This window comes from Garra rufa, chromosome 12 (assembly GCF_049309525.1).
Source record: "Garra rufa chromosome 12, GarRuf1.0, whole genome shotgun sequence".
In the NCBI taxonomy this organism is placed as follows: domain Eukaryota; kingdom Metazoa; phylum Chordata; class Actinopteri; order Cypriniformes; family Cyprinidae; genus Garra; species Garra rufa.
The window spans coordinates 32161949-32181278 of NC_133372.1; the positions used below are offsets into that span (position 1 = coordinate 32161949).

General features: G+C 35.8%; 2 protein-coding genes across 2 annotated transcripts; both read left to right on the forward strand.

Annotated features, from left to right (window-relative positions):
- The first annotated feature begins 528 nt into the window (after positions 1 to 528).
- bin2b (bridging integrator 2b) lies at positions 529 to 12065 on the forward strand. Its single transcript, XM_073852085.1, has 12 exons — positions 529 to 846; positions 1366 to 1446; positions 2759 to 2813; positions 3715 to 3809; positions 3896 to 3991; positions 5095 to 5202; positions 5300 to 5385; positions 5539 to 5614; positions 5873 to 5955; positions 9144 to 9738; positions 9824 to 9922; positions 11325 to 12065. Exons 1-12 carry the CDS (start codon positions 742 to 744, stop codon positions 11436 to 11438), a joined length of 1593 nt encoding a protein of 530 aa, XP_073708186.1. The 5' UTR covers positions 529 to 741; the 3' UTR covers positions 11439 to 12065.
- Positions 12066 to 13978: 1913 nt separating this feature from the next.
- On the forward strand, positions 13979 to 19327 carry slc48a1b (solute carrier family 48 member 1b). Its single transcript, XM_073851925.1, has 4 exons — positions 13979 to 14140; positions 14238 to 14387; positions 17931 to 18098; positions 18240 to 19327. The coding sequence occupies exons 2-4, from the start codon at positions 14258 to 14260 to the stop codon at positions 18374 to 18376; spliced, it is 435 nt and encodes a 144-aa protein (XP_073708026.1). The 5' UTR covers positions 13979 to 14140; positions 14238 to 14257; the 3' UTR covers positions 18377 to 19327.
- The last annotated feature ends 3 nt before the right edge of the window (positions 19328 to 19330 follow it).

Genomic DNA, 19330 nt, shown 5'->3' on the forward strand with positions numbered 1-19330 from the left:
TTTACATCTGCGTATCGCCAATATGACCACACATCCAGGTGACCAAATCGCAGACTTTCTATATGAAGAAAACTCCTAGAATGTTCTCATAAAACAACTTAATTCTTTGCGACTGAAGAAAGAAAGACATAAACATCTTGGATGACATTGGGGTGAGTAAATTATGAAGTAAACTTCTCCTTTAAGAACAGGCGCGGGCCGCGGTCACGTTCTTTTTCTTATTATAGAGACACTTATAGTTGGTAGTCAATAATGTAAACTTAACTGTTAGTTTCATATTGATATATACAATTTTCTAGCGGGTGTGATCCCATTAAAAGTTTCAGATTACCCAGCAGACATAGACACACTCTCAGTGCAGTGGTTTTTAGTTTGACATGAATTTATGCAAATGTAGCCGTCACTGTTATTAGCAAACACTGATGACTAGTTTGCATCTTGATGATGCAGTCGCACGTCGATGACAATGCACCAAACACGTTTGGGCAAGACAGTGGAATGTTGCTCAATCGGTTAATGTACAGCCGTGACGTGGGGTCCCGTAAGTTTCAGTCCTGAAAACAAGTACGCAGCGCAAAGCGAACCAGAATCACTTTATTTGAGGGAAAACTAACTGTACCACACTTTGCTTTCACACCCACTCGCTCTGCTCACTCCGCCCAGAAACCGTCAGTTTATAGAAGGAAGCGCTGAGATATCAGAGCGAAAGATCGCTTGTGTGCCAGCTGATCAGAAGTGAAGATGGCAGAGGGAAAACTAGGTGCCAACATTGGAGGCAACATTGGCGCGGGAGCTGGCATCCTGGCCAAACGCTTTCAGAAGTCAATGAACCGAGCGCAAGAGAAGGTAGGTGGGATTTTTTTTTTAAGTTCCAGACCTTGGCTCTCATGTCACCCTGCTCTGTTTGTGAGTATCCAACATATTTGCTTCAAAATATTTACAGTCCTAAAGAAAGAAATGGTACAAATGTTCACAAGGTAAGTAAATATTGTGCGTTGTAGAGCTGTTTGAAATGCACTAGTGTGAATACAAAAACTACCACTTCCTGCCCTCAATCACTTCCTCCCTAGGCTCACCTCCTCTTCTAGATTTTACTCTTTAGTAGAATGGACTGCACACTTTTCCTGTTTCCTAACTTAGAAGTTTTGTTTTTGCTAAATACTTTCCTTGAGCATTTCTGACCTTTCCTCATCACACTTGCTGAAACTGATATTTCAAGAATAAATGTGGAACCGCTTGGCGAGTCATGTTTCAGTGGCCATACAGTGACAACTCTTGTTCCTCTGCCTGATATAATGTTTGACTGTTCATGTCTCAAACATTGATCAGTAGTAGGTCTTCTCAGTGTGATTGTGTTGGTTGTAGGTCATGCAGAAGCTGGGGAAAACAATGGAGACAAAAGATGAGCAGTTTGAAGAGTGCTCTACCAACTTGAACAAACAGCAGGTACAGGAGAAAGTCAAGCATGCACCCACACATGGGCTGTAGGTTACAGTAGATTTTGTTACCTTAGACTTTATTAAATGAGGTCACTCAATATTGTTGTATAAAGGGACTGCATTGGATGAATTGTGTTATATGAACACTGACAGAACCATCATTGAAAGTATCACAGGAAACTCCACCTTTAGAAAATGTTAATATGTGAGTTGCTGCTCTTTGCAATACAGTAGCAAAGACTGACCTTTTCTGCTTCTTTTCATACTGTTTATATTGTCAGCCAACCCAGGAAGCACTTTCAAAAAGCTATTTTTGATTGGTCCCACAGTTAATTTTTAACACTAACAAACTTTAGTAGACTAGCGTTGACCTAGTTTTTCAGTTAACAACTTTACATCCTATTCTATGTCCTGGATGCATCGCATGACTGAGAATATATTGTATTTGTTTATTGATTGTAGATAGCTTAAGGCTCTATAGGCTGTAACCGAATAAACCTTTTTTCATAAACTAAATCTTTTTGAATGTATACAGTCAAACCAAAAATAATCAGATGCCAGATATAATTTTTTATTTTTTTTTTCACTAGTGAGTGCAGGACACTATAGTTCATTTATGTAAGTGAGGATAGCAGTTAAAGTTAACTGTGATATATTATACCAAAGAAATCTTTAGTGAGTGGACTGCCATTAAAATTGATAAAAACACTTTGACCTGAGCATGTAGTGCTTAAGTGTTTTTTCTTTATTTGCTAATGCAACCTTTTTACACCACAGACTAAACAAAATTAAGCATTGCTTGGTAATTGGTCAAAGTATTGATAGTTGTGTAAATATCGTCATACTAAGAGTGGTCTGAATAATTCTTGGTTGATTGTAATCCATCACATGCCTTTCTGTCAAAGTTACCTGATATTATCAAGATGAATTTGTTCTGACGCAGTTTTAACTCTGAGTTCTTGTCATATTTTATTATCATCTTCTAAACTATAGAGAATAAACTCTTGAAAAAGAAGCTGTCTAAATACATTTTGGTTTGACTGTAAAATATTTTTAGATTTTTAAGAACAACCTACAGTAGATTTAATGACCAATAGTAACGTCCATGATGTTTGAAAGTACGTACAATGTAAAGCAAGTAATTTCCTTTCCACCTACACATTTTCTGTTTTGATTCTGACAAATTTCCATTTCCCTAAAGATATAAAAGGTCTTTAATGTACTTAGTTCACTTTAATGCACAAGGTTTTTTTAACGCTATTAAAAATATTTAAAACAATGCCTTTAGTGAAGTAATTGTATCTTTTTTTTCTTTCCAGACAGATGGTATCCGACTCTATAAGGATGTTAAATCTTACTACAATGCTGTTAAAGGTACTTCCACTCTTAACTGATCAAGTACAGCCATTTTTTTTTAATAGACATTTACTGAATCTTTTAAATCTTGATACTTAGTTTAAAAGTTGCACGGTTTATAACTGCTTGCTAATTGTTCTCAGATATCATTGTGGTTGGCCTGTAGGCTGCTGGGTGCTGCTAAAAGTGAAATCTAGTGTTTTGAGCATGAGAAGACAAGTTCACAAAAATAGGTTGTGTTTCACTGATTCAGCATTTAGGGAAGTGAATGTCTCTTATTAATGGAACTGAAAATGCTTATTGTGTAAATGTCTACGAGAATAGTTGATGTTCCCACTTGAAATGTGGGTGTACTGCCCAGATGTTTGCAGAGGCTTATGAACGTATGAAGGAGAGACTGAGATTGAAGAAGACTCGAGATGTTTGTGGTCTCGTTGATCAAACCGTACACAGAGTTTCGATGGAAACCAAAGCCGCCGCATGTGTTTATAGCCCCCAGGTGTTCTAAATGGATGGTATCTAAAATCATTTGCTGTCTAAAAGGTGTAAAAGTAACTACTAGAAACATTCATCCATTTTCCTTCTTCATACTAAACCATTTAAACTGGTAGAGCATGGCTCTAGTAACGCTAAAGTCGTAGGTTTGATTTGAGAATACAAAGATAAAGATTGTTTATTTGGACTATGCATTGAATATAATTATTGACCGAATAAATGTTTGACTGCTTGATGACTACTTTTAAAAAAAACTACAGATGCTCATGGGTTTATTTCATAATTTCCTGCTAATACTGTTTTATCTCTGTAACTTGTAATGACTTGGCAGGGATAGATACAGAGTTTTAGGACTGCTGCCAAATTGTGTAACACTTTAAAAAGAAGCTGTCACATGATGTTTTGTACACTCCTTGTTTCTCAGTGATGCATGAATCATCCAAACGCCTGTCCCAGACTCTTAAAGATATCTATGAACCAGACTGGCATGGTGTAGAAGACCTGACTGTCATAATGGAGGTAAACCAAGCCTTTTTGGACACATTTATTAGAAAAATTGTCTCTACCCTTCATGTCTTCATCATCTCTCTGGCTTTATATTACAGAGTGAGGATCTCCTGTGGAATGACTACGAGGAGAAGCTGAACGATCAAGTTGTTCGAACAATGGAGAATTATACCGGACAGTTCCCTGATGTCAAAGTTCGTAATTACAGACCTGAATCTATATCTATAGACTAGTTCTGTTCAATGTGGTTTTGCAAGGTTGTCAGGGTTGGTGTTTAAAGGATTAGTTCACTTCCAAAAAAATCCTGATCATTTGTTTACCTCCATGTCATCCACGATGTACATGTCTTTGTTTCTTCAGTTGAAACGAATTGAAGGTTTTTGAGGAAAACATTCCAGGATTTTTTTTCCATATAGTGGACTTTAATAGAAACCAATGAGTTGAAGGTCCAAATTGCAGTTTCAATGCAAAGGGCTCTACGGGATCCCAGCGGAGGAATAATAGTCTTTTCACATAGGAAAGGTCATGCATGGTTAGTTCTTTCGTCTGTGTACTTCGGTTCAAAAAGGTAGGACAGGGCGAAAAGCTCCATCTCATTTCCTCCTCCACCGTCAAAATCGTCTAACATTGTTGTTTTACCTTTTTTTGTAAAGGGCGACTTTCTTGACTTTCTTTTCATGTTTGTCGGTCAGTACTTTCGCCTACGTCAAGCATGACTTTTCCAACGGAACTATCCAGCTAGTGCAAGATGAGCATTTTTAGGTTAACAAGTATATACATTTTTATTTTTTTTAATAAAATGATTGATCGTTTCACTAGATAAGACTCTTATTTCTTGACTGGGAGTCCTTTGAATCTGTATTGAAACTGCAATTTGGACCTTCAACCTTTTGGCCACCATTGAAGTCCACTATATGGAGAAAAATCCTGGAATGTTTTCCTCAAAAACCTTAATTTCTTTTTAACTGAAGAAAGACATGAACATCTTGGTTGGCATAAGAGTGAGTAAATTATCAGGAAATTTTTATTCTGGAAGTGGACTAATCCTTTAATGACTGTTTGTAACACTGAGAAGTTAGTTGTTAGCTGAAGTTTTTTCATGCCTTTTGATATTGTTTATAATATAATATAATTTTTAGCTACAGCTTTGGTTTACAGCGATGGCATTTTGATACTCTGATGTGTATCGTGGTGTTGAATTAACAGCAAATTCACATGGTGTTTACATGATACTTGAAAAGCATTTCTTAAAAAGTTACTGTAGCTTTAATTTTTTTCTAATATTGTGATTTTGCAGGAAAGAGTGGCTAAACGAGGAAGGAAGCTGGTTGACTACGATTCAGCTCGACATCATCTCGAGGCGCTACAGAACTCCAAAAAGAGAGATGAGGCCAAAATATCAAAGGTCAGCTCACATTTCTTTAAAAATCCCATTTTAGAAACGGCTCAAGGGTATTGCTCATATCAATTGTATGACCATTGGTTTTGATTCTTCTTTTTAGGCTGATGAGGAATTCAATAAAGCACAGGAGGTATTTGAAGACATCAACAAGGAGTTGAGAGAGGAGCTGCCTGTTCTTTATCAAAGGTTAGTACAGCTTTATTAACAAAAATAAAAAATTAGAAGAGATAAACGCATTCAGACAGTTCCTTCCTATCACTGAGGTCTGTAACAAAATGTACTGTGGTGACACTAATAGTAATGTATCTAAATTTGGCTACACTCTCTTCCTGCTTTCAGCCGTATAAGCTGCTACGTTACCATGTTCCAGAACATTTCAAACCTTCGGGATGTCTTCTACAAAGAAATGAGTATGGTAAGAATGTATCATTTGTGTTTGTGAATTATTTTGCTTTGATGCTCTTTCTTTAACATTTGAAAATTTGTTTAGTATAAAAGTAAGTACTTCTGGGGTGGACATTCACATGCATAGTGTGCTCTTCTGAACTTGCAGTGTTCAGTTACATTAATTAAACTTAACTCAGTGTGACTCACAAGATTTCTTTTCAACCAACACTGCTTAATGTTTAATGAGTTATTGTTGATGATTGACAATTTAATTGTCACGTTTCAGTTGAATCATAACATTTATAATATGATGAAGAAGCTTGAGGATCAGCACTCCACCAAACCCTTCATCGTCAAAGGCCTTAACAGGTAATGTCTGGTATTTGCTTGTACTTAAAGAGATGGTTCACCCAAAAATTTAAATTACACCATGATTTACTCAACCTCAAGTAGGGTTGGGCATCGAGAACCGGTTCCAACTTGGAACCGTTAACAAAATTACGATGCCATTGGTATCGTTTATAAAATTTGTTTTAGATTCCGATCATCGGTTCCAAACACGCAAGTTTTGGTTTCAATTGTGGCCACCGTATTTCCGGAAGTGCTTGCCGCGCGCTTGTTCAGTTGCAGCTATGGAGCACGGTAAGCGGCGCTCAAAAGTGTGGCTTTATTTCACACTAAAAAAGCCTGGGTCGGCACAGTGCAACACATGTGACAAAATGATATCTTGCACGGGAGGATGCAGTCCGGACTTCGGTCATTTTTTTTCAAAAATAAAATGTTAAGCTCTCTGAATGATTATTTAGCCGTTTAAACCACCTCAAATCACATGAGTCTTTGCAATTCATGTTGCTGCGAGAAGCTAAACGCAGTGAACAGGGCTTGAGAGCGCGTTGAGTGAGAGCGCGGGTTTGTTCCGTTTGTTGCCAGATCCACCTATTATACGTGTTTTTTGACTCGTTTTTCCAATTTAGTGTGACACTTTGGGACGTGTATAAAGTGGAAATTTGAACGTTAGTGTTAGTGATATATTAATCTTATTTACAAAACACAAGATTTGAACTTATTTCGGATATCTTTTTCTTTCTTTTTGTAATTGCTTGTTTTTCGTAGCAAAATCTGGCAACATTGTACATTGTACATTCATAAAAAAGCTTATAGACAATCTGTAACTTAATTGCTGACAGGAAGATAGCACAATCGGTAAGACAAACACAGTGTTCATCGTTAATATCTGAAATAAATGTATAACACTATCAAAAACAATAGCATACCAATCTGTTTGCTAAAGAATGAAATAGGCTATGCTACTATGTCAAATAACGTTAACGCTACTGGCCAGCAGGAAGACGTCTCATGCTCTTTAGTTAACCTTAAGTCGTCAAAAAACATTAATTAAAGAAGTGTTTCTCAACTTTTCGCAAAAACGTTTTGAGTGGGTCGCGGAGTGTGCAGTCAAAGAAACAACAAACCTAATTCTGTTTTTTTTTCTGACGCTGGACTATTATTTTGAAAGATGTGCGTGAAATTCTAAAATTATTTTTTATAACTTCTTATAAAATAAAAATTTCCTCACCTATAAAAAAAAAAAACTTTCCAGTCCTGTCAGTCATACTGTGCTCGTTGCGCGCACTCTTCAATTACACGCGCAAAATTACCATGGTAACAGACCTTATTAGTGCTTTTGTGGGTGTTATTGTAGCACAATTCTTAACACCTTACTTCGGACCTCACTAATTTTCGAACCCTGGTTACGGCCTTGTCTGTGCTGAACGTTCACGGATACAGCCTGAGAAGGCAGACATGCTCATATTTCTGAACAAGAACTGTTTTTAATGAATTAAGTTTATACATGTACAGAGAGTCCAGACCAGGGTGCAAGTTCTGCATATATGTGACCCTGGACCACAAAACCAGTCATAAGGTTAAATTTGACAAAACTGAGATTTATACATCACATGAAAGCTCAATAAATAAGCTTTCTATTGATGTATGGTTTGTTAGGATAGGACAATATTTGGCTGAGATACATCTATTTGAAATCAGAAATCTGAGGATGCAAAAAAATCAAAAAGACTGAAAAAATCACCTTTAAAGTTCTCCAAATTAGGTTCTTAACAATGCATATTACTAATCAAAAATTACATTTTGATATGTTTACAGTAGGAATTTTAGAAAAAATCTTCATGGAACATGAACTTTACTTAATTTCCTAATGATTTTTGGCATAAAAGAAAAATCTAAAATTTTGACCCATGCAATGTATTTTTGGCTATTGCTACAAATATACCCCAGCGACTTAAGACTGGTTTTGTGGTCCAGGGTCACATATAAATCAGTTTTTTGGTCTGGTGCAGAGGCATTCCTAATTTTCTCCTACATGGGCTGCAGCTCCTAAAACTAAAACTCATATTGAATCAAAATAAAATTATCCTCTGTGAAATCAAATGAGCCTGTGACATGTTTTGACTCCAGCCCACAAAGAATCGGAATTGAGAATCGAAAAGAACCGAAATCGAAAGGAAGAATCGGAATCGGAATCAGAATCGTTCAAATCAAAACGATGCCCAACCCTAACCTCAAGCCATCCTAGGTGTATATGACTTTTTTCTTACAGACTGATACAATCTGAGTTATATTAAAAAATGTCTAGGCTCCTCCAAGCTTTATAATGGTAAATGGCTGTTGAGATTCAGCAGTCCAATAAAGTGCATCATCCATCATAAAAAGTGCTCCACACAGCTCCAGGGGGTTAATAAAGGCCTCCTGAAGCAAATCGGTGAGAAGTGATGAACGTGGAAGCACAGTGGAGGGAGCAAAACACTCCCTCCACTGTGGGTTATGAATTAGAAATACAAAATGAGGATTTGGAATGAAAAATGTTAGATGTCGATATTAGCCCAGAGGAGACAGAAACTTTTCTTTCTTTGTTCCTGTAAACAAAACGTGATTCTCGCGAGACTAGCATATTCTCACCATTCACTTGTGAAGTTTTAAATATGGATTTAAAAAAAAAATAAGAACACATGATAGATGTATGCACTTTATTGGACTGCTGAATATCAACAGCCATTCACTGCCATTATAAAGCTTGGAAGAGCCAGGACATTTCTTAAAATAACTGATATATTTTTCTAGAAGTTGTATACATCTAGGATGGCTTGAGGGTGAGTAAATCATGGTGTAATTTTAAATTTTTAGGTGAACTATCCCTTTAATTTCTATAAAGGCCTACAATGGCGCAAAAAAGGTTTTGACTATTGAGCCCTACTTCAAATGGCATTGCATAACAGAAGAAAATGTTTTTAAAAAGGAGAGCAAAAGCTCTTTTCTAGAAAAATATTTCACTGAAATATTAGTTACTGAAGTATTTGTATACTTTGTAGTTCACAGCTTAATGGAACATGCTGAACATCTGTGCTTTACTTTTTGTGGCTATTGTATATTGCATGTCCGCAAAAGCAGGAAGATATTGTATCATTTAATGGCAAATCTAAACATTTTCATGGTCTATATTATCTCTTTATGTGCCTTGTTTTTCTTCCTCTTGTGACTAGTTCAAAATCAAAGAAGAGAAAGTCTGTTACGATCTCTGCACCCATCCCCTGTAACACCGCCTTCCCTCCTGATCATCCAGCCATGAGCAAGCTCAGCATGCCCAGCATGCCCAGCACTCTCATGGATACATGCTCAGACACTCCCTCAAAGAGCACGGGAAGCACAGCATCTGAAATATCAGACTCTGAGTCAAACTCTTTTGACAGTGAACCCAACACATCCAATCGGCAGTCTTTGTGTTCAGAGGGTGAAGGGGTTCGGTCTGAGGAAGCTACTGAAAACACATCAGAAACCAATGATGAGTCTGTGCAAGCGAACGGCCAGGAACATCAAGATTCTGCTGAGCACGGCGAAGAGGAGGAAACTAAATCAGCAGCATCATCAGAAGAAACCCACAATGCATCTACAGATGGAGACAATGAGGCTAAGCCTGTACCAGACGCCGAAGACACAACTACACCTCTCCCAACTCCTCGAAGATCCAGCACCTCCAAGAAAAACGAAGGAGAGGCTGATCAAAACACATCGGGAAGCAGTAAAGATGTGAAAGTCCAAAAGACAGAGTATGAAAATCCTCCTGGCTTCCTCTATAAGGTATAGTGTCTTTAGAAGTTTTGAGACGGTCATTAATTTGTATTTGCAAGGTCAATCATTTGTATTTATGATTTTTTTTGTTCAGGCTGTTGCTCTGCAGAGTCAGAACTCAGATGAAGGTATGAATCTTCAGTTTGAAAAGGGAGATGTGATCCTTGCATTCATCGATGATGAAGAAGAAAAGGTGAGTTATATATGTGACCCTGGACTACAAAACCAGTCATAAGGGTCAATTTGAAATAATTAAGAATATATATATGTGACCCTGGACCACAAAACCAGTCTTAAGTCGCTAGGGTATATTTGTAGCAATAGCCAAAAATACATTGCATGGGTCAAAATTTTTGATTTTTCTTTTATGCCAAAAATCATTAAGAAATTAAGTAAAGTTCATGTACAATGAAGATTTTTTGTAAAATTCTTACTGTAAACATATCAAAATGTAATTTTTGATTTGTAATATGCATTGTTAAGAACCTAATTTGGACAACTTTAAAGGTGATTTTCTCAGTCTTTTTTATTTTTTTGCATCCTCAGATTTCTGATTTCAAATAGATGTATCTCAGTCAAATATTGTCCTATCCTAACAAACCATACATCAATAGAAAGCTTATTTATTGAGCTTTCACATGATGTATAAATCTCAGTTTTGTCAAATTTAACCTTATGACTGGTTTTGTGGTCCAGGGTCATATATATATATATATATATATATATATATATATAATTTTTTTTGAACAATTAAGCTTTCCATTAATGTATATTTGGCTGAGGTACAACTGTTTGAAATATGGAATCTGAGGGTGCAAAAAAAATTAAATACTGAAAAAATCACCTATAAAGATGTCCAAATTAAGTTCTTCGCAATGCATATTACTAATCAAAAATTATGTTTTTATATATTTATGGTAGGAAATGTACAAAATATCTTAGTTACATGATCTTTACTTAATATCCTAGTGATTTTTGGCAAAAAAAGAAGAAAAATTGATCATTTTTACCCATACAATGTATTTTTGGCTATTGCTATATATATACCATGCTACTTAAGACTGGTTTCAGAGTATAGAGTTGTAGGGCATAACAGTTTAACTTAAAGTGATAGTTCATTCAAAAATTAAAATTACCCCATGATTTACTCACCCTCAAGCCATCCTAGGTGTATATGACTTTCTTCTTTCAGACAAATATAATTGGAGTTATATTAAAAAATGTCCTGGCTTTTCCAAGTTTTATAATGGCAGTGAATGAGTGTTGAGATTTTGAAGTCCAATAAAGTGTATCCATCCATCATAAAAAGTGCTCCACACAGCTCTGGGGGGTTAATAAAGGCCTCCTAAGGTGAATCGATGCATTTGTCTAGGAAAAATACCCATATTTAAAACTTTTATAAACCGTAATCTCTAGTTTCCGCTAACTGTTGTATGCGTGTTAATGAGAGAGTGGTGTTCCAGCTGGTCCAGCATATGCATTATTCTTCATTCATAATTATTAGCTTTTATGAATCATTCGTCATTCTAATAAATCAGTCTGTAATCTAGCAGTCTTCAACATTTTTGTAATGTTGTGGAACTATTGTATTGCAGCCGGAGGGCACTGTATGGGCTGTGAGAGAGCAGGACTGGATCCAGTACAAGGATCTAACACTTCTCTCTGGCACTGTTGAGGAGGCGATGATCCAGCACATCACCTCTGATTAAGTCGTGTGATGAAGTGTGGGACGCAGGATGGAATGTGAACCAAAAGCCCCTTAAGTGCCTGTCTGAGTGCCCTTGTGACTGGATGTTGTAATATGAACTCTGTCTGCACTTTCCTCTAGACATGAAAGACACTCTGACTTATTTTGTATACAGTGTCTTTTCAACTTCCCGAAGTAGCCGTAAGACTGCAGACAGTGGCACAGTCTTGCTTCTGTTTTCAGATATTCTTCATGTCTTTTATAAATCTTAATATTGATCACTCGATTTATATATCATTCATAGTTATGCAGTTGTATCTTCACTGTTTAATTCACATGAATGTACCCACATGTGGTGTTTATTATGCAAAAAATATTTCAAAAACATTTTCTAAGCAATGAGTATTAAAACACTTTTTAGTGTGGCTGTTTCAATGTTTTTTTCTCTATGTGTGTGTTAACCATGTAATGTTGATGTATATATTGTCGCTCACATATCACAGTGTTAAAAAATGACTACCAAGCTTTTCACAATGTTTACAGGACCCAAAATGTATGTTGAGTATTACTGTGAAACTTACGTTTTCTTAAATGTACAGAGAAAATCTATTACTGTTTTTCTACAATAAAATTGACAGCTAAAAAAAAACTGTTCTAAATTGATTTGTTATAAAGTTTTTTTAATTAAAAATATAATACAATAGGTGAAACTAACACACAAGTAGCAGTTGAACTAAAATGTACGTTTTAGTACTAATCATAAGCACCATTATAAATTGGATTGACAAACCATGTGTGAAAGTACTGAATTTTCATAGTTGTATCAAAGTAACAATAGCTTAAGAAACTATGGTGTTTTTTTGCAAAATATACTCTGTTTACCAAATTTGTGTTAAGACTGGGACTAGGATAAGTGTATCCACCTTTTTTATCAACGTGGAAGTAAACCTATGGGCGAGACTTCCGGTTTATTGTCAGCTATAGGGAAATACAAGAAGAAAAACAATTTGCAGTAAACGGTAAAACTTTTTGAACTACAAACCAGTGAGTTCATAACTAAGATAATACACTAAAAGAACATGGTAAGACATATAAATTTGAAATATCAAGCAACAAAACGAGCTGTTTTTACATCTAAAAACAGCTGGACGTGGATGAGACCGGAAGCCTGACCCATAAAATTGTATAAGTGTATTGCATTTACTGACAAAACAAGCTAAACACATCTGTCGGCCGTTTTGTGGGAACTAATTAAAAAAGTTTTAGTGACATCTAGTGGAAACTCGTGTACTTTGCATACAGTTTTGTATACTCGCAGAATAAACATAAATTGAACCTGAACCTTATTTTAATAAATACAGCGTTTTCCACCACTAACTCTAAGTCCTACATATTATAAATTAGTTTAATACTACTGCTACTTTTACTTTTAACTCTACCGTGTTGTCATTGATAAGACTACTTAGATAATAGCATAAAGTTTTTCATTTTAATTTAGCATCATTACAATATTTGTCTGACAACAATTTGAAAATCTGGAATCTAGGGTGCAAAAAAACGAAATATTGAGTTTAATCACCTTTAAAATTGTCCAAATTAAGTTCTTAGCAATGCCCATTACTCATTAAAAATTAAGTTTTGATATATTTACGGTAGGAAAATATCTTAATGGAACATGATCTTAATATCCTAATGTTATTTGGCATAAAAGAAAAATCTACAATTTTGACCCATATAATATATTTTTGGCTATTGCTATCAATATACCCGCGCTAAGGAGTAGTTCACTTTCAGAACAAAAATGTACAGATAATGTACTCATCCCCTTGTCATCTGAGATTTTCATGTCTTCCTTTCTTCAGTCGTAAGGAAATTATGTTTTATGAGGAAAACATTTCAGGATTTCTCCATATAATGGACTTCTATGGTGCCCCCGAGTTTGAACTTCCAAAATGCAGTTTTAATGCAACTTCAAAGGGCTCTAAATGATCACAGCCGAGGAAAGTAGGGTCTTATCAAACAAAATGTTCGGTTAATTTTTAAAAGAAATGACAATTTATATACTTTTTAACCTCAAATGCTCGTCTTGTCTAGCTCTGTGTGTACTCTGTCTAGAGATTGAAAAGTATATAAGTTGTAAATGTTTTTAGAAAATAACTGACCGTTTTGCTAGATAAGAACCTTCTTCCTCGGCTGGGATCGTTTAGAGCCCTTTGAAGCTGCGTTTAAACTGCATCTTGGAAGTTCAAACTCAGGGGCACCATAGAAATGCATTAATGGAGAGAAATCCTGAAATGTTTTCCTCAAAAAAACACAATTTCTTTACGACTGAAGAAAGAAAGACATGAAGATCTTGAATGACAAGGGGGTGAGTACATTATCTGTACATTTTTGTTCTGAAAGTGAACTGCCTCCTTTAAGACTAGTTTTGCGGTTTTCACTTTATTTGCGCATTGAAGCCTCAACTGTTTTAAAAGAAGTGTAATTTTCATCCATACCCGTAGGTGTCGCTGGTCTCTGTTAAACGGACACATAATTTTACTTTTGCTCTTGTGGTGTACCTCGGCGAAGAGCAACAATAATACACGGCGCGTTATGGAGCAGTAAATGACAGTAAATGTGTGTTGATTGATTGAGGCGGTCTTACTGTCCTTCATAAAACCCCGGCGAATGACATTTCTTCACTACTAGCTGTTACTGCAGCTGGATCGGCGCTGTCTCCAGGTCAAAAGAGCGGATGCTCCACAACAACTATTTTTAGTAACTGCATAGTTCTTTGTTGTTTGGGGATTTCTAAATATTTTTTTCTCTATTCATTCAGGTGTTGATTTGACGGCAAGAATGGCGATCAAAAAGACCTATATTAGCGTGGGCTACTCGTGTGTTGGGATCTTGGTGGGATTTTCGGCGTTTCTAGTGTGGAACATCGCTTACAAACAGCCCTGGACAGCCGCGATGGGTGGATTATCAGGTACATTTTTGGCTGTGTTTCAAATGCAGATGAGCTGCCTACCTAGAAAACATTTTTGGGCATCGTGGGCTGACTTAGCAAATCTGTAGTTTTAGGACACGGAGAGAAACATTGTGTGATGTTTTGAAAGTAATTTCCAGTAAATACTGATTTTCTTTACTAATTTTACATTTTTTTTGTGCCTTTATCTGTCCATAAATTAATATAGGTTCTTTTAAAAATAAAATGTCTGTATTATGTCTAGTTTTGAGATGGGGAACTTTACAAACAACTCAGCTAAAATGTTTATTGCTGCATAATGCATAGATAAATACTAATTTAGGTTTTTTTTTTTCATGTAAGAGAGGTTTTAGTATGTAATCAGCATATTAAAATGATTTTAAAAAATACATTTTAAAATACATTAAAATAGAAAATAGTTATTTAAAGTTGCAATTGTACTTCACATGGTAAGCAGATAAAAAAATCTTAAAAAAAAAAAAAAAAAAAACTGACCCCAAACTTTTAAAAGTTATTTCACACAAATCTTTCCATAGATGCCCATTCAACATGTTCAGTGAGTTGCTAAAACACACAGAATTTGGCCTGACAACTATCCAAATCGTATCATTGTCCACGTATTGGTGTTTAATATGAGACTGCTATGACATCTTTACCTTAACAAATACAAGCAAAAGCTTTGAGATTTTACCTCCACAAAACGTTCATTCCTCATTGCACTTTGCACTTTTCAAACAGCTTTTGAGTTTGTGTTGTGCAAGAGAGTCATATAGTTTCGCATAGTCTGTTCATGTGTTCTGTACGTATACTTTGGTCAGTTTCTGCTTCAAATGAATAGCATGATTTTGCTGAGTTTTGGTCTGTTCAGTTATTAGGTGGTTGATCAATAACATGTCCATTAACTTTAACACACTTAAGGTTAATAATTATAACGCATAGTACCGTATTTTCTGCACCATAAGGCGCATCGGATTATAAGGCGCAGTCTCAATTACGGGGTCTATTTCTGTACTTAACCCATACATAAGGCGCACCGTATTATAAGGCGCATGCTAAAACATACAGTCTACAAAAAAGGTAACGGGAGCAAAACAGTGAGTTTAGTTGAACTTTATTCTACTATTTTAACAATACACTCACATTATTTTTAATCAATCTTCTCCCACAAATCCATCAAAGTCCTCATCTTCTGTGTCTGAATTCAACAGCTGGGCAATTTCGCCATCAAACATGCCGGGTTCTCGCTTGTCATTGTCAAAGTCAGCCCGTTAAGCGAACGTACTGTACGTATTACGTAATGTTCTCTGATTGGTTTATCGCTGCCAGCGTACGTACTGTACGTATTACGTCCCTGTGTCAGCGGGAAATGGTCTGACAGTCAGTCAAGCGGAGTCGCACAACATTTTTACAGATTTTGGAACTCAGTGCACACATAAGGCGCACCGGATTATTAGGCGCACGACCGATTTTTGAGAAAATTTAAGGCTCTTATGTGCGCCTTATAGTGTGGAAAATACGGTATATTTCAGACGCTGTAACTGCTTGCTGCTTTCAATCACCATTTTTGCAGTTCACTTAAATGGTCCAAATATTCCTCGATGTGTGAGGGGCACAAAAACAGCATGGATAATAATTATACAAGAGTTACACTACAGTCAAAATATTTTATATAATAAAGACGTCTCTTCTGCTCACCAAGCCTGCATTTACAACAAAAGCAGTAATATTGTGAAATATTTTTACTATTTAAAATAAGTGCTTTCTATTTTAGTATATTTTAAAATGTAATTTATTTTAATTTAATTTAAAAATGTATTTTATTCCTGTAATCAGAGCTAATAATAATTACTCCAGTCTTTAGATCCTTCAGAGATCATTCTAATATGCTGATTGGCTGTTCAAGAAACATTTTGTTTTATTATTAATATTGTTATTAATATTTAAAACAGTTCAGTACATTTTTTCAGGATTCTTTAATAAATAGAAAGAAGAATAGAATACAATCGAGAGGAAATTATAGAAATTAGTACTTTTATTTAGCAAAGATGCTTTAAATTGATCAAGACATTTTTAATGTTACAAAATATTTCTATTTCAGATAAATGCTGTTCTTCTGAAATTTCTATTCATTAAAGAAACCTGAAAAAATTCTGCTCAGCTGTTTTCAACATAAAAATAATAATACTTTTTTAGCAGCAGCAAATCAGAATATTAGAATGATTTCTGAAGGATCATGTGACTGAAGTAATAATGCCAAAAATTCAGCTTTGAAATCACAGGAATAAATTACATTTGAAAATATATTCAAGTAGAAAACAGTTATTTTAAATAGTACAAATATTTCCAAATTTTACTGGTTTTGTTGTACTTTGGATCAAATAAAGAGACATTAAAAGACATTAAAAAATGTCCAAAAACTTTTTACTGGTAGTGTATAAAGCATGTTACAATGCAAGACACTGCTTGAAAATTTTACATAAACTAGTTTATTATTAATAGTATTTGTGTTTTATGAGGGCAAGTGAAAAGTGTGACTTCAGTAAACCCCCTACCCACATACACCACTGGGTTGAAAATGGAAATATGGTGGTGTTGGTCAGGGAGATTCTACTTTGTTGTGTAATATCACAAAATTCTCTTCTGCAAATTTACCAGAACATGCAGAACTGAGAAAAGACAGCACTGTCAATAGAATCAAACAGGAAGACAGCAGTTTACTTGCATGTGAGAATGACAAAGCAATAATGAATGCAGAGTCATGGATTCAGTCACACATGCAAAAGCAGTACACTGTGCAAAAATGATATTTCCAGAGTTAGAGGTTAGAGTATGTTTTACCAGAAAATACTATTAGTTTTTCTAATTCCAAATTTCTAAGTCAACATTACTTGCCATTTCTTTGTACTTGTTTGAAATTTACTAGCAGTTTGACCCTTCGCAGGGAGTTTGATTGACATTGATCTGACCAATCATAACGCCAGATATGCCATTTTTGTCTGACCAACAAACCAGACAGGAGAGTAGAAAAATGTTGGTGGACTTGAACTTGAAAAACAGTGTATTGATGTCTTTACGCAGTTGAAACAAAGATGCCTTCTGATGTTCATTCGTGTTTATTTCACTAGAAAATCGGAAGAGATGATCGCTTGTTTGGCGTGAGATCGCTGAGGCTTGTCAGACATAACAACTGTAATAAAGGGGGGCGGGTCTTTGCGAAGGGTCAATTGCTGATTTAAAATTGTCAGTTAATGTGTTTTGAACTTTATGGCCTGGTTTCACAGACAGGGCTTAGACTAAGCCAGGATTAGGCCATAGTTCAATTAGGACATTTAAGTATTTTTATAAACTTGCCTTGGAAAAAAAAACATTACTGGTGTCTGGTGTGCATCTTGAAAACAAAGGTACTGATATACTTTAAGATCAGTCAGTGCAAGTTTCTTTCAGCTGAAACAGCTCAGACTTTCATTTTAGTCTGGGACTATGCTTAAGCCTTGTCTGTGAAACCAGGGCTAAATTGCTCATTGTGTTTATGTATTTCTCCAGGTGTTTTGGCGCTATGGGCTCTGGTCACACACATAATGTACCTTCAGGACTATTGGAGAACATGGTTAAAGGGACTGAAGTTCTTCCTGGTGATGGGCGTCATTTTCTCTGTGTTGTCCATTGTGGCGCTCATCTCCTTCCTCTTTGTCGCCATTTCCCGCAAAGAATGTGAGTAGGACCTTATGAAGCTCATGAATGCTTGACTTTATTACATTTAGGTGTGAAGTAAAGCTTTTATCCATATCAGTTGAACTCAGTTGTTTGAAACTTTTGCTCTCTCTCCTCATGTGTGTCTGTGTGTGACTACAGCTCTCACAGATCCCAAGAGTCTGTACCTGTCGTGTGTGTGGAGCTTCATGAGTTTAAAGTGGGCATTCCTGCTGGCCCTCTATTCTCATCGATATCGCAAAGAATTTGCCGACATCTCCATCCTCAGTGACTTTTAAATATACACACAATAACACACTCGTGCCCACAGACAAACACGTATACAAGTGTACAACATGCTTGACTATTACCGTTAAAACTGGACCAGGAACACTCAATGAGGAGAGCCAGAAAGCTTTAGTCTTTTTAGCATATCGGTAGAAGACATTAATGTCTGTCCAGGTTAAAGGATGTCATCAGTGATTTTAAATTTTGGACTTTTTAATATCTACAATCAAAATCAACATTTCTGAGCCTATTCACTTTTCAGAATGTGTGGTTTATACTTTTCATTTCTGAATGAGGTAATAAGAGGAGTCTTTTGTCTTTCTCCTTGCTGCTGTTCTCTTGAATTATTTTCTGCAGTCTCACAATGGGATATGGATAAGTGACAGGTTTTTGTTAAGCTGGTGCGTTCTCTCCTGCTGTCGCATAGCATTTAGGTAGCTATCTATTGGTTTTATAAATAAGCACTTTATTGTCTATAAAATGTGGTATAACCAATCACCAACCTTGTTCCTGTGGGACTCTTAAGGCTTTACAGGTGATAGATACGTTATGTGAAAGCCCAAATTCACATCTTGTTTGTACTTTTACGACCCCAATGCATTAGAGAACAACATCCAGCACACTTTGAATGAAATGAATGATTTTTGTAGCTTTTTTGTTTTTCACAAGACAAACAGGGTTGGAAGTTTTTAAGATTTGCCATCACGTCTGTCACCTGTTATATGGCTGAGTGTTGGTTAGTATAAATTCACTCTGTAATACTGCATGCATTTGTCTTGTTATATTAAGTTGAGCTTTTTTATATTTACACAAAAGCATTGTTATACTGTTAGAATGTGATTTTTGCTTTTGCCTGACATTTTAGGTATTTTTGTGAACATATCCATTATATTGTATTGTTATGAAATCAATAACTTTATGTATTTGTCAGTGACCCATTAATAAAGTAACCTGACACATGACAT

Coding starts and splice junctions, on each gene's coding strand:
- bin2b (XM_073852085.1), top strand. CDS start 742: ATGGCAGAGGGAAAACTAGGTGCCAACATTGGAGGCAACATTGGCGCG. Junction 5,386..5,538: donor CTGCCTGTTCTTTATCAAAG/GTTAGTACAGCT, acceptor TCCTGCTTTCAG/CCGTATAAGCTGCTACGTTA. Junction 9,739..9,823: donor CTCCTGGCTTCCTCTATAAG/GTATAGTGTCTT, acceptor TTTTTTGTTCAG/GCTGTTGCTCTGCAGAGTCA.
- slc48a1b (XM_073851925.1), top strand. CDS start 14,258: ATGGCGATCAAAAAGACCTATATTAGCGTGGGCTACTCGTGTGTTGGG. Junction 14,388..17,930: donor CGCGATGGGTGGATTATCAG/GTACATTTTTGG, acceptor GTATTTCTCCAG/GTGTTTTGGCGCTATGGGCT. Junction 18,099..18,239: donor CGCCATTTCCCGCAAAGAAT/GTGAGTAGGACC, acceptor GTGTGACTACAG/CTCTCACAGATCCCAAGAGT.